Source organism: Cervus canadensis, chromosome X (genome assembly GCF_019320065.1).
Source record: "Cervus canadensis isolate Bull #8, Minnesota chromosome X, ASM1932006v1, whole genome shotgun sequence".
NCBI classification, from domain to species: domain Eukaryota; kingdom Metazoa; phylum Chordata; class Mammalia; order Artiodactyla; family Cervidae; genus Cervus; species Cervus canadensis.
The window spans coordinates 23,180,564-23,196,434 of NC_057419.1; the positions used below are offsets into that span (position 1 = coordinate 23,180,564).

Sequence of the window (15,871 nt, forward strand, 5' to 3'; positions counted from 1 at the left end):
AACTCACTAGACACCAGTAGCAATCTCCACCACTCCCCCTCCAGAGGTTGTAACAATCAAAAATGTCTACAGACATAATCAAATGTTCCCTCAGGAGTAAGATCACCTCCAGCCAAGAACCACTGAGGTAAGACACATATACAGCACCCCCCACATACCTTCTATGTGTTTAAAGCAGATGAAAGTGGTGCTGCTCTGGTTGGAGGGGTGGTGTCCTAATCCCCACACCTCCAAGGCCCGCCAATAAGCCTCCTAAAGGGCCTGGGCTGGAGAGGGAATTCTTAGTGCCTCCAGTGTTCAGAGTTGCACCTGGAACACCCCTCCAGTGATGTGGAATTCAGGCTTTATCTAGCACCTTCCAAAACTCTGTTCATACTTCCTGAGTGCTGTCTGCACACCAGCCCCTGAGATAAGTGTATTTATGTATGTATGTGTATATATGTGTGTCTTTTAGTTCTCAAAAACCAGTTATGACACAGGTACTATTATTACAGTCACTTTACGGAGGAGGAAGCTGGGCTTAGAGAAGTTAAATAAGCCATTGAACTGTGGTCTGAACCTTCAACTCCAACTCCACTTCTTTCAACTTGGCCCTATTCCCTATTCACAGTGTGGCTAAGCTGGAGTTTGGGGTCACCATGATCCCCAGATGTTCATTTTAGAAGGGGCACAGAGTAAGCACACAATAGCTGTCAGATGTTGGTGTTATTATATGATAAAATAAAATCTGAGTTATCCTTACAGATAAGAACAAACCAAAAGCAGGAGGAAGCATAATGAGGGAAACCACAGGCCCTGCTACCTCATGATGACAATGTTCCATTAAGCATCATTTTCCAATTAGCTCGGAAAACCTGTGTTTAGACTCAAACAGCCTGTATAACTGTATGGCAGGAGATGTGCTCAACAATGCCCTCCTTCCATACTATCATCTAGGGATGCAATGATTCTATAACCACCAGGAGGGGCTCTTGAGGGAGCTGGTCCTGTACACTGAGAAGATCAAAACAGGCCACTTACTCCCTGGAATGTCAAGTGCATGTTCTGTGAAGCTCTAGTGCAACCATTGCAGGGGCGGTCAACAGTATAAAGCATTACTCCTGGATGTGGGACTTGGAGAGGCTAGCCATAGGAAGGCTGCTGTTTTATGGCAAATGATGCAGACAGAAACATGTCCTCCTGCCATAAGCATTCCTAACTTGACTCATTAATTAGGAATTTCTGCTACTGAAAGGACTGGCAAAAAGCCATCTGCTCTTTTTCCTGGCCCTCATCCTCCTCCCCCAGGAGTGAAGCATGACCTCTCTGCTGGATGAGACAGAGCAAAGGTACTGGGCACCCACCGCCCACTCCATTATAATTGTCTAAGGGACCTGCTTGCAGCAAGCACACATCTGCACTTCCCTCATGGGTGCCTGAGACGTGGGCTCCCTGGGGTCCTGGTGCAAGTACCTGTCACACATGTGCAGACATGGGAGGAGCTCTCAGACCCCACTTCCACCCAGGAGGGTCTCCAGGGCTGGACTCAGGGAGGAGTGGGTAACAGGCCTGAAATGGCTACAGGCCCAATTCATTCTAAAGTCCCACCTTAGTAGCAGAAAGGCAGCCTCTAGATCCCAACATGATCCCATGGCCTGGTCTAAATGGCTCACGCTCAGAAGGGAATGGAGCCCAATGAAGTCATGCCCTCCCCTCAGTCAGTGTGTTCAGAGCCTGTAAGAGGGACATGCAAGGCAGGACTATGATATCAAGGGGAAAGGCTGGCCTCGCCTGGATAGGAGAGGTTCTGACAGCTTCAGACCTACTCAGCTCTGAGCAGCCTTGCTTCAACTTGCTTTAAGAGAACAGTCACACATACGTTCTGTTCACACCACAAACTCTAAGGTTCTATTATAAATAAAAGTGGGCCAGCTGTCCATAAACACACATCTAAAAATAACTGCTACCTGAGAAGTAAGGGCAAATTATTTGGGATAAAACTTAATACATTAAGGAATCTAGATACATTCCCCTACCCCAGCCCTTGCCCAATAAAAAAAAATATAATAACTTAGAACACACACACACACACACACACACGTACATGTACAAACACGACCTTCAAATAAGAGAAGATTAAGTCACTGCTTTTTTAAAAAACACCAAATGACCAAACTACAGAATACAATCTTAGAAGTTCCCTATTTTATTTCCAAATCTGTAGAGTTTCCTGCTCATCCTGCCTCACTACTTCCTACATGGATGCAGTACCCTGCCAGCCCTGCAAGGGCTGCTGAACATGGGTATCTTGCACCAGGTGATGCTGGTCTGCCAGGCCCCGAGGCTCTCTGGCCCCCTGCTCACACCACTTACTGCAAGCTAAACCAACTGTAGCAAAGTTCTTGTTTCCCCAGTTTCCTAGAAATAGATATCTTGGCTGATGAAAGAAATTAAACACAAATTAATAAGGGAACTCACTATGCTTTCATAGTTTTATTCTAAAGTAACTTCTCATCTATTTAATAAGGATCTATTTGATCACCACAATAACCCAGTGAGGTACACAGGAAATTACTATTAACCATATTTTAGATAAGAATACCCCAATCCTAAATGCTTAAATGACCTTTCCCAAGAGGCGTAAAGAGATGAGAGAGCCAAATCACTAGATTTTTCATCTTGCTTTTTAAAATAGCTTTTCCACTTCAATTTTTAAAAGCTCAATATCTCCAGTGATTAAAAACCCAACAAAAGGAATTCACAAATTTTGTTGGGTTAACAGAGATAGGCCTCTCTGATGCACAAGGCAGGCTTATATAACCTTTTGAGGTTCCATGACTGGTTGGAAATATAAACAAACACCTCTGTAAGCAGAGCAGCAAGAAGACTCTCGGGAGAGGGTTGTCACGCTTCTGAACATGAGTTTACTGCAAAGCATAAACCCAAAGGGCTTTTTTCCTCCACATCTTGGAATCTAGCTCTATTTTTCTCCCAAGCAACTTGACTCCAGGCCAAGTGGACACAGCCCACCCACAGGATGGGAGGGTCTGTTGCCTCATCAGCCCAGCTTGATCAACATTCTGACAAGTCTATTTGCCAATCACATCTGACTACTTTCCAGAGGGAAAATGAGCAATTTTATACCAGAGAAACCTGTGGATACCACCTTAACTCAGTGATCACAGCTACCATCACCACTAATGAAACATGGCCTCCTGACACGATGCACTGAGAAGGAACCAATATCCCTTCCATGGGACTCCTGCCCCCAATGTATAATCTGAGTCTAACCATGAGGAAACAGCAAACCAACTCAAAATGAAGGACAGTCCTAAAAAAAAAAACCCACTGGTCTGTGCTCTTTACAAATGTCAGGGTTATTAAGACAGGCTGAAGAACTGTTGCAAGTTAATGGAGACTGAGGCGGCAAGACAACTAAATGCAATGTGGGACCCTGGGTTGGATTCTGGACCAGGAAAAAGATGATGTAGAGGATCTCACTGGGACAGCAGGCAAAGATTGCAATCTTGAAATTAACAACATCATGTCAAATGTTAACTTTCCTGACTTTGCACAACTATATTGTGGTCACACAAGAGAATATCTTCATTCTTAGGGATAAAGGGTCAGGATGTCTGCAAATGACTCTCAAATGGTTCTCGGAAAATGTGTATCTATGGAGACTGAATGAGAGTGAGTAGCGGATGGGAATGATGAAGTCTATGCAGCTACATGCTAACAGGATGTTCTTTATTCTATTCTCACAATTCTTCTATAGGATTGAAGTGATTTCAAAATAAAAAGGTTTTTAAAATTGGTCTAAACTCAAATTATTCTCTACTAAGACTGACAAATACAGGACCAAGACTGGGTGAGTATATAAGTATGGCTGTGAGCAGGGGGTATAACTTAACATTTTCAATTATCCTTTTCAAGAAAAATTTCAGGAAAGAATGTAAATCTATCTGAGAAGGATGGTGGTAACACACACAATAGTTAAACCATTACTGCAGGGAGCCCTGGTCCACTGTAGATACTCATTTGGGCAGGAACAATGCTGCCACACATCTACCAAAGAAGCCTATGGGAATGGTGCTTGGCAGTGACTAATTAAATGCCCTCAACCATGAAAGGCATAGACAGGTTGGCTCCAGGAACCTGTGATTCTAAGTGGGAGGTGTTTATTTTGGGCCATCAGACAACTTGCCTTAATTCCTTCCCTCATATAGACTATCTGTTTTGTTTCTAATGCATGATAAAATGAAATTAACTTAGATTCCTGATACAAAATTGATCTCAGGCAAGCTATCTCTGAAAGTCATTATCTTTGGCAGATTAAATTTTCCAAAGATGGCCCCAATAATATCTTCTTCCACCTCACATAATCTTTTCAAGTTTATTTTTCCATTCCATTGATTCTGAGGTGTTTCCACTGCTTTGACCAAGAAAACACAGCAGAGAAGGAATGCTGTGCCAATTTGAGGCACAGGCGTTAACTGGGGTTTATGGGCCAAAATCCTTAATAGGCCATCTTGGACCTTAGGTTGTAACTGTAACACCAGTTGACAGTGAACCATAACTGCAGAGAAGACCCCCAGGGTGAGAACTTTCCAGTAAGCCCATGTTAATCCACAGAACAACCACACAAAAGACCCTAACTAAGACCCTCCAAGTAAGCCCAAGTCACAGAGCTGTGAGAATTAATAACAAATTGTTGTTTTATGCCACTAGGTTTTAGAGAGCTTGTCACAGCAGCAAAGGATAATGGATACATTTCCCATCATAATGACCAAACCAATTTGGAATACATTTCTAAGAATCTGAAACCATTAGAGAATATTTCACACAGAAGAACTAGGAGTACAAACAGCACCAACAGGCATAGGCAAAGGCAAGACAGACTGGGTAAATCCACTTGGTCACACTCAATTTCCTTTCTCTAGGTTATAAGAAGCAATCTATGCTCCATCCACCTCCTTAACAGTGTTGCTGAAACTAGTTTTCTAAAACCATACAAGTACCCGACAATGCCAATCAACAATGAAAATAACCTTGAACACTTAAAAGAACAATGCTATTAATATGCACAGCCACCCTACAGTGATTTAACTGTTCAGATCTGGGATGAATCTAAAGGTGGAATTAAGATTGCTGGGAGAAATATCAAAAACATCAGATATGCAGATGATACCACTCTAATGGCAGAAAGTGAAGAGGAACTAAAGAGTCTCTTGATGAAAGTGAAAGAGGAGAGTGAAAAAGTTGGCTTAAAACTCAACGTTAAGAAAACTAGGATCATGGCATCCAGTCCCATCACTTCATGGCAAATAGACGGGGGAAAAAGTGGAAACAGTGGCAGACTTTATTTTCTTGGGCTCCAAAATCACTGTGGACGGTGACTGCAGCCATGAAATTAAGAGACACTTGTTCCTTGGAAGGAAAGCTATGACAAAACTAGACAGAATATTAAAAAGCAGAGACATCACTTTGTCTAAAGGTCTGTATAGTAAAATCTATGGTTTTTCCAGTAGTCATGGACGGATCTGAGAGTTGGACTGTAAAGAAGGTTGAGTGCTGAAGAACTGATGTTTTCGAATTGTGGTGCTTGAGAGTCCCTTGGACAGCAAGAAGATCCAACCAGTCAATCCTAAAGGAAATCAACCCTGAATATTCATTGGAAGGACTGATCTGAAGCTGAAGCTCCAATATTTTGGCCATCTGCTGTGAAGAGCCGACTCACTGGAAAAGATCCTGATGCTGGGAAAGATTGAGGGCAGGAGGAAAAGGGGGCAACAGAGGATGAGATGGTTGCATGGCATCACTGATTCAATGGACATGAGTTTAAGCAAACTCTGGGAGACAGTGAAGGGCAGGGGAGCCTAGCATGCTGCAGTCCATGGGGTTGCAAGGAGTCAGAAACGACTTAACAACTGAACAACAACAACAGATCTGGGAGGAGAACAATGCACTGTCAGAGCCATTCATCACAAGTCCCGTCTGCCTTCATAGTGTCTGACTAGCCTCCATCCCATGCTATTCAAAACCATGTCACTTCCAGTGTGCTGTAAAGATCACACGCTTGGTCTACACAAAGGGAAAGCTGAAAATGCCCATGTGGTTGGGGTTTATTTTGTGTGATACCATTTTAAAAAATCAAGTGTTTCTTTTTCATCTTTCTTCAATATTGAGTATACAAAAGATTACTTATAAAATACAAAACATATGAAGAATGATATAAGAAACGTTCACACGCACACCAACTAGTGCAAGAGGAAGCCATACTAGGCCAGGATTTGCCACATGCCCCTTCCTGACCCCACCCCCCCTTACTCCTCAAAGGTCATCATCATTCTGCATTTATGTTTGCCATTTTATTAGCTTTTCTAAAAATCATTTTACCACATTTATATTCCTAAAAACACACTGGGTGTGAACATCTGGGAACTCAGGATACATGGAATCACTGCTGACATTCTTCTACAACTTCCTTCTTCTGCTTAACACTGCATACCTGAAATCCACCCACTGCTTGTGGGCAGCTGAAATCCACTCTTTTTCACTGCTGTAGTTTGGTTGGATTTTCAGAATTTACTTGCAGTCTACTTGGCTTTCCACATGTCTCAGACCTAGCCCATACCCACTGTAGTTCACTCACTACTTTTCATCCCCGGGAGAAACAACTTTCTTTCTGAACATTTTAAAATCAAGAAATGTTTGCTATTCCTTAGATGTCTTGACTTGGTAGTTCTGATTTGGAGGTGCCTGAGCAATCTTTATCCCCAGGGCACCCTGTGCACAGAAGTCCAGCTGTGGTAGTGTGTGCTCTTTTTCCTGCCTATGCAAGAGATGGCATGTATAGGATTCTGAAAATTAAAGCTAGTCTATCAATTTGTTGAAAGTGGTAGGAATCTTGTGCAGCATGGTATAGAAACCATTATCCCTCATCCTTTAAAAATTCCCCAAGTGAAGCATGCAGCCCAGAAAACAGAATGTTTAAGAAACTGCTCAGTGGGAGAATAAACTGATGAATGTTCTAGGAGGAATGAGGATCCAAAAGGTCTGAGTCCTTGGGTAGGTCTGGCCCCAGCACTGCCCATACCTACTCAGACCACTCTGCCCTCCAGATCCACCTCACGCCCCGCAGCTAAGCATCCACAGACTCATATCGAGCCCAGACTGTGCAACAATAAACTGAGTCAGCCCCTGCCCTCTCGGCAGCCAAGCAAGAAATCAAGTGCAATGAAGCATATATCAGTTCATCCTGCTCCTTCGCCTCATGCAGGGTGCTCTGCTCTGACGTCACCTCCTCAGAAAAGTATTTCGTGACCACCTGGTCTAGCTACTCCCCTCTGCCATTCTCTGCCATCTGACCCAGGCTCATTTTTCTTCACAGAATTTATCACCACCTGCTTTATATCTGCTGTTTACTGTCAGGCAAGCTCCACGAGGACTGATAAGAGCGCTGGACACAGAGTAGGTGCTCTACGGGTGTTTGCTGAAGGAAGGACTGACACAGGCATGTCCTATGAGCACAAAGAAGGGGCAAATTCCACTCTGGCTGGTTCTGGAGAGGATGCCAGCTGAGCTGAGTTCTGAGGGACAAGTAGTTGAAGGTGCGCAGCTCTCTCTTTGGAGCAGGCCTAGAACTGTCCTTATTTGGGTCCACATCTACCTCCTCTGTCACCGGGGGCCCAGCCAAGTGGAGACTACTTTCATTTGCTTGGGGATTCTCCAGAGCACCTAGCACAGTGGCCTGCCCTCATTCATTCCACGAATACTTAGGAGGCATCTACTAGCTGCTCAATACTGGACAGAATGGAAATTTTAAATATTTCTCTAAATTGAACTACATTATAAAAAGTCTGGGATTGTGTTTGAGTCTCTTTGGTCAGAGAAGGCCTTTACAACATTCAAATATTATGTCCTTTAAAATATAAAGTATTTCCTGAAACACAACCTTCAAGATTTTCAACTTCAAAGAAATAGCACAGAGCCCACTACAAGCCTGCTTCCAAAAACTGAATTCTTATCTCTACAGAGGGAATGCCCTCTACCCTCCCCCACCCAGTTCATCTCTGTGAAATGTACAATGATGATGATTAAACTTGCCAGCTACTATCGATGCAGGGACAAAGAGTCAATATCCAGCAAAGACAGGGTGGAATATGGAAAAACCCCAGTAGGAACAGGTTTTTCTCCCTGTTAATGTCAATGTCCCAAACTGATACCAGAGCAGTGATATGTAAATGGAAGGCTCAGAAATAAGACAGAGACCTCAAAGCCCATCTAATGGATTTAAAGTTTGCAAAAGAGCAATACCATAACCAAAGACAGGCAATACAGGCACAGAAAGAATGCAATGGACTTCAGGGGAAAAAAAAACGCTATGAATTCAGTAATATGCTACAGAAAGATTTTCTCTATGGAAGGCAGATACATCAATAACCAGTATTAGCAGTTTATCAAAATCACAGCAATCTCTGAGCAAAACAATATTAGTGGAACAGTCTCAGAAAGCAACAAATCAGAAATAAGAGCTGACATCACTTTGAAATATATTTTTTTTAAATTCCCAAGTGTTCATTAAAAATCTGGGTTTCTTCCTATGTTCTCTGAACCAAACTGTTGTACTATAACAAGCATTATGTGATTCTCTCTATATATATATCTTCTTTTTTCCAAATTAAAATCATATTTCTCTTTCTTCCTCAGTACTTCTGAAGATGTTTCCATTCTGTTGCTGGATTGAGTTATTAATATATTGAGTTATTCTTGTCAGTAAAATATTTAGTAAAATATTTAAAAGACTTAGGTCAGTGGTCACACAGTGTACATTTGTTTTTCAGTCACACAGTTTTTCATTGGTGAGTTCACTCAGTTCTTAACAAAAGAATATAATGTCTTTATTATTAAAAAAACACACTGCGGATGGTGACTGAGAAGTTATTATTGCCTCTGTTAAAGAGATAGATAAGACGAGAGGGCATGAGAACAAGCATGGAGCATCAGAGCTCAAGTACAATGCAATCCCTTCACTCAAGATGCAGCTGGAGGAGAAGGCCAGAAAAGTAGAAGGGGACTGATTCACCAAAAGAAAACAGGCCAAGTGGATCATCTCCATAAATCAGGGTCCAATACCACCAGGCAACGAAGCCCTCAAGACCCCACTGTTTATCCAGAAACATATAGCACACCTCAGAGAGCTGGCCACGCCTTGTGGGGGAGCTGGAGGCACATGCCACCCCACCCAGAGCCTCCCCCCAAACTGCATGTGACTGTGGCGAAGAAGAAAGAGGCTTACTTAGATGTCACAGGAGAAGACGACCTCTTAGAAATGCTTCTCAGAGGAGACATGAGGCCCACGCTGGGTACAGAAGCAGTTGCTCTCGGCCCCCTCTTCATCTTCTCTGTCTGTAGGAGACACAGAATAGGACAGCCATGGCCCATCACTTCCATGATTTTTAAAAATACCCCAGATGGAAGTGACGCACAGCTTTTTTTCAGAAGGAACCAAACAAAGCTATACTGCTTCCCACCATGGCAATCTTTGCAGAAAAGCACCAGGGGATCATCACATTTAGGTCATTCAGTTAGGGGAAAAAATTTCAGTCTTAAAACATAAATACCTCCTTTTCCTTGTTATCTTACAATAAGCTAACAAGGGAACCAGATTATGGTCCTGGACATACAGAACCTGGAATGACTACAAAGATATACAATCACTATAAGATAGCTATAGACGGGTGCGAGACAGTGAGCTGGAGACCTTGACAGTGTACCTGGTTTAACAGGGACTGTAACCCCTCCATCCCCCAACATCTCCATGGCCTGCCCCACACTGGTCCCTGGGCCTGGCCCAGACCAGATGCTCCACGACGGTGGTGCTTTTCTCTCCCTATTGTAACTTTTTGCAGCAAATCCTCATGGGGCCCACATACATTAGCCCCCTTTCACAGTAATCCATCCTACAGTAAAACCCTAGCATCTGAAACATTCACTTCTCCTGTGAGAAGCTCAGGATCATACTGGATTAAAAAAATAAATATGGTATTACAAAATAAATGCCCAATGGTAATGTGGTATTTAAAATAAGTCCACACGTGATATGATGCTCCTCCCTTTAACAGGTGGAGCTTAGTTCCCTTCTCAAGCATGAGTTGGTCTCTCTCTCTCTCTTTGATCTTTTGCTCTGGAGGAAGCCAGCTGCCATGTTGTTTGGACTCTCAAGCAGCTCTATGGAGAAGTCCATGCAGTAAGGAATGGGGGCCTCCTGCCAAGAGCCACGTGAACGAGCCATCCTGGAAAACCCCTGACAAGTTTTCTGACGACTGCAGTCCTAGCTGCTTGCAGTCCTGACCACACCCTCAGGACAGACCCTGAACCACAACCACTCAGCTCTGATGTCCTCAATTTCTGACCCAAAGAACCAGTGAGGTAATACACATTTGCTTTAAGCTGCTAAGGTTTGGGGTGATTTGTTACACAGCAAGTGGTAACTAATGAAAGTAATATGGCATATATAATTTCTAAACAGACACAATTGGGGATACTGCTCAACATCTGTCTTACTGATGGTGTTAGCAAGACAACAAAAATGTTCAAAGGCCACTGATGTGGATGAAAGTTGACCCAGAACCTCAGTTCTAGTTGCCTGTAGAAGCAAGACTGGCCCAGAAGCAGACATTCTTAAAGAAGCAGAGAAAGGGCACTCGGAACATTCTTTCTGACCCCCCAACCTCCTTCTGAGGGTTTTGAAAATCTACTTCAAGGCAGTAAGATTTAGGAGGGTGCAAAAAGTTACAGGATTTTCAAAGGTTGGGTGCCATTTAAAACCAAATCTTTTCCTTGAGCAGTCCCTGGAGACTGATGGAAACAGACCCCAGGTCAAGTGCAGGGAATAATCACAATGTAAGATAACCCAGTCCCAAGAGGTGAATGGATAGAAACCTACTGGAGAGGCCTCCACTCCGGCAGGGGCGCCTTTCCCAGCATCTCCTCCACCAGATGTAGATGCGATCTTCTTCCTCTCGACATTTCGAGTGGGAGAAGACTTGTAGGAAGATTTAAGGGAGCCAGCAGGAGCTACACGGGGACAGGCATGGGATACTAGAGTTACAGTATAAAAGCCAGAGACAGGGAGAACAGACGGAAAAGTTGAAGGAAAGCAGAGAGTTGGGAAGAACACCACATTTCAGTTAAAACGTGACATGAGCAATCCACATTCTCAAAACACTGCCATACTTTTTCTAGTATATGCAGAATAGATGCTATCTTAAAAGACTCCCATGCTCAATGCTGAAGAGTCTAGGTCATTTCAGGAATTCAAAATCTGGGCTTTGGAGCCAGGTGGACCTAGCACCATCACCTAATAGCTGGTTCACCTTGGGTAGGTTACTTAATCTCTCTAAATGTCAATTCCCTTGTACAAGAGAGAGTTAACATAGCAGACCTGGCTGCTGTCCTTGGAAGGGCCTGTTTATAAGGTTGACCCTTGTAAGCCTCTGGAAACTTGGATTTCAGAAGGGTTCTCACCATTAACTGATAAGTAGGTCACTGTGCCTAAACTGTTTGTACAAACATTATGATTTATGCTGAACACATGCTTTTCTTCTGAGTCTGGAATTTGAGCATGGACCTGGCAGAGGGTGCTCATGTGACCAGCCCCCAATAAAAACTCTGGGCACTGAGTGTATAATGAGCTTCTGTGGTTGGCAACACTTCACACATGTCCTAACTCATTGCTGGGGGAATGTGTCCTGTGTGACTACACTGGGAGAGGATGCTGCGAGCCTGTGCCTGCTCTTCCCTGGACTTTGTTCCATGCAGTTTCTCCCTTTACTTATTTTGCTCTGTAGCCATTTGCTGTGATAAATCATAGCTCTGAGACCTCCTAGAGAATCATCGATCCTAGGAGTGGTCCTCTTGATGCATTCTTTGTTCTCAAAATGGGGATACTTCCTACTTTCCAGGAACTTTTTGTTTGTTTGAGACATAATTCATATATCATAAAGTCACCCCTTTAAAGGTATACAATTTAGTGGCTTTTAGTATATTCAGAGGTTGTGCAACCATAACTATGGTCTAATTCCAAAATATTCTCAATCTCCACAAAAGAAACTCTGTGCCCATTAAGCACTGACTCCCCTTCCTCTCTAGCAAACCACTTGTTTACTGTCACTCTGGATTTGTCTATTCCAGACATTTCATATAGATAAAATCATATCACTTGTGGCATTTTCTGCCTGGCTTCTTTCACTGAGAATAATGTTTTCAAGGTTCATCATGTAGCATGTCAGTAATTCATTCCTTTTCACAGCTGAATAATATTCTACTTTATAAATAAATACATTTTTTTCAGTCCATTCATCTGTTGTTGGACATCTGGGTTGTTTCCACCTTGCGGCTAATATGAATAATACTAAGACCCGTATACTTTGTGTATGTTTTCAACTTCCTCGACTCTACATCAGAGTAGAATTGCTGGTTCATGTGGTAACTCTAACATTTTGAAAAACATGCAGACTGTTTTCCAGAGCGCCTGCAACATTTTACATTCTCACCAACAATGTACGGAGGCTGTAATTTCTCCTCATCCTCGCCAATACATATTACAGCTGACTCTTGAATAAGACAGGGTTTGAAGCACATGGGTCCACTTACAGTCAGATTTTATTCAATAGTAAACACTATAGTACTATCTGTGGTTGGTTGAGTCTGTATGGGGAACCAAGACAGAAGGCTGATTATAAAGTTATATGCAGATTTTTGACTGAGGCGGCTGGTACCCCCAACTGCCAAATTGTTCAAGAGTCAACTGTATTATCTTTTTTTTTTTAATTTTAGTCATCCTAGTAAATATGAAATGGTATTACGATTCTGATTTGCATTTCTCTAACGACTAAGACTGTTGAGCATCCTGTCATGTGCTTATTGGCCATTTTATATATTCTCTGCTGTGCTGTTTCTGCACAACTACCTGTAAACAGACAGAACAAGGTAGAGGACAATATGTCAATTATATGTTATCTCACTGAATACACTATATCTTGGGAACTGAGATGGAGACCCGACATGCCTAATGTAGGCATGGCGTTATTTGCAAACAGAGAATGCTAGTCCCCATTCACCATGCCGTGACAGTCTGATCTGCTTTGGTCAAGGAAAGGCTTTGATGATGTGGCCCAGTGTTTCCTGGACTTCAGTGTGCAGGTCTGGTGGAGCCTGAGTAGTGAGGCTCTAGATATTTGTGCTTACTGTGCCCAGAACTGTGCTATTTCATTTAACCCTCATGCCAATTTAAAATAACTCCACTTTATAGATGAGGAAACAGAGGCTTAGAGAGGTTAATTAACTTACCCAAAGTGGTAAGAGCTAGTAAGTGGTAGGGCTAGTTACGGGATTTCTTAGATTGCAGTGTATAGGCTATTTTTACCATACTGTCTGGTTAAAAAAGTCTACTAACCTCCAGAGCTCATGAAGGATTTCTTTTCCTAATCCACATGCCCTCAATCATAAAATAACTTACTCACCTCTGTAACACTTGAAAGACAAGGAACATAGCAACAGTAAAACACTGGTGGATAGAAAATGTTATTAACCATTGAAGACATTTCATGAAGCCAGGGAACAGGAAGCAAGATACAAAACTTCAGGAAAAACTCATAGGCCGACCAATACCACTTGGGGCACCTTCCTCAGTGTCACCAGCTTGGCCTCTTTTACCTGAGTCACTGGCCTGCTCAGAGAGCATGAGTGTACTTCTGCTTCTGGCTAAAGAAGCCTGTGTGGGTGTCAACAGTCGCATAACAAGAAATGTTTCCATGGGACTAAGGTGCATGCCATGAGCTGAGGGATGGAATCAAATGAAAATTTTAAAAAGCAAAATCAAAACAAAATAAAATGCCTAAAACAACACAGTGCCTGATGCAAATCAATATTGGGGTGGCAGAATGAATGTGGAAAATAAAAATACTGTAGCAAAGGATGGCTTTGGAGCTTGTCACAGTAAAAGAAAACGGACAATGTGTCATTTAGAGCTTGGGAGAGTGCGTTACTTCTCTTGGGGTGCCAGAATTCGTTCAATATGCTACTACAGAATTAATGTATCACCAGAAGAGACTTAGCCCATCTTTCAGGATGTAATATGGACTCAAGAAACCATTTACTCACCAAAGTAGCTCTAACACTGAAAAAAAGATTACTCCTACAAAACACTTGTTTTAGGTCCTCTGTTGGGAAATATTTTATAACACACTGATTTTGTTAATGTAGAAATGTGCATCCTTTCATACTTTTTCACATATAAACAAGGGCAAAGATTAAACAAGAAACATAAAAATAGCCAACTAATTATCAGCTTTAATGGAAGTTAAGTAGCAGTATTCATACTCTAAAATTTAGTGACTGAATGTCGTTTTGATGGTTTGGAACATATTGTGTGATAATGGATTAACTTTTCAATTACTTTGTATTTTTTGGATATTCACTAGCCAGAAAAATGGTTTTGGAATTTCAAAGTTTCAATTAATAATCCACAAGCAGATAATTGAGCAGCCAACAATATATAAATATCATACTGATTATCTTTATACATTAATCAATGCAAATATGAATTTAACATCAATTTGTTACCATATGAATGAATGAAAACATACAGGACATACAAATAGAACAGATACATAGAGTTAAAAGCATGTAGATGTTTTCTCATCCAACTCTTAGTTCATTCAAGGCTTCTAGCACTTACCCATGAACTGCATCAGAAATCATCAACACTGACACTCATGGGTTCTCTGACACACAGGACAGACCTCTGTGCTAGAGGTGCAAAGTTAAAGCCAGAGGAAGAAAACCAGGAAGGCACACTGCCATCTTCAAAGTCACAAACATCATCCTGCGTACACCCTGGTGATGACTCGACGTGTTAAAAACGCCACTAGCACCAGACACTTCTTCACTGATGCTAAGAAACGCATTTAATGCATGGAGAGCTTCCCCTCCTTCCTTAACCTACATACTCTAAAAGGTATCAATTCAGACTTACAGTGCCTTCTCTGAGCCTCCATTAGAACATGGCTGATTCTGAATCTATTCAGTTTCTGAAACTGGCACTGTCCTATACCCATCATCTCCCGCCTCAAAACAGAAAATGCCACCCATTCTTTTACCCTTTTAAAGATTTCATATTAGTTCTGAACTTCTCTTTTCCAAACAGAAATGAGTAGGCTTACAGATCACAGACAAGAGCAGAGCCCCATTTTTTCACATATCTGAGTCTCCCACGTACCTCTGCCTCATCAATCCTGCTGTGTCTGGCTAACCAACAATAGCGCACCAATAACTGCTTTTTTAACAGTCACATCTGTCCACTGGTCAATTAACTCCAGGCCACGATAACGTCTATGTGCACTGTAGAAAACGGAAGTCTCTTTCAGACTGGGAGACTAGCATTAACTCCTGTCCCTTTCCAACAATGACCTGGCTCTAAAGAGCAATGCCACTTTCTAAAGTCCCATTAGTGAGGCCCAGGGGCTTCCACACACAGATCACAAGGCTAGGAGGTTGGGGGTATTTGAAGAAGGCTCAAAAGAGGGGCTCTCACAAAGACCGACATTAACACCAATGCTCACACTAGAAAGAAGAAAACTGGAGAGACCAGGTCTACACGTTCACTTGCCTCGGTCTGGGGAATAGGATATTGCCGCAGTGGATGAAGACAGGCGCTTACTCATGGGAGGCTCCGTCTGCTTTGGCAAATTCATGGTTGATGTTGAAAGTTTGTCACATGCTGCAGAGAAATGCATTAAAGACATTGGTATTCACACCACTCTTCAACCAAGAAACACATTTTCCAAGGTGTTCTTCCTCTCCTCATCCACATGCCTCTAAAACC

The 15,871-nt window shown here is 42.4% G+C and overlaps 1 protein-coding gene across 8 annotated transcripts in view; it reads right to left on the reverse strand.

Moving 5' to 3' along the window:
- Positions 1-15,871, reverse strand: part of MAP7D2 (MAP7 domain containing 2) — a 96,978-nt gene that overhangs the window by 24,632 nt on the left and 56,475 nt on the right. For 5 of the 8 annotated variants that reach the window (XM_043460007.1, XM_043460000.1, XM_043460001.1 and 2 more), the window contains 4 exons: positions 15,656-15,766; positions 13,702-13,824; positions 10,931-11,061; positions 9,281-9,390 (listed from right to left, as the gene is read on the reverse strand). In XM_043460007.1, coding sequence (XP_043315942.1) covers positions 9,281-9,390; positions 10,931-11,061; positions 13,702-13,824; positions 15,656-15,766 — 475 coding nt within the window. The remainder of the gene's footprint in view (positions 1-9,280; positions 9,391-10,930; positions 11,062-13,701; positions 13,825-15,655; positions 15,767-15,871) is intronic. The other 3 variants (XM_043460002.1, XM_043460005.1, XM_043460008.1) reach the window with 2 other exon arrangements.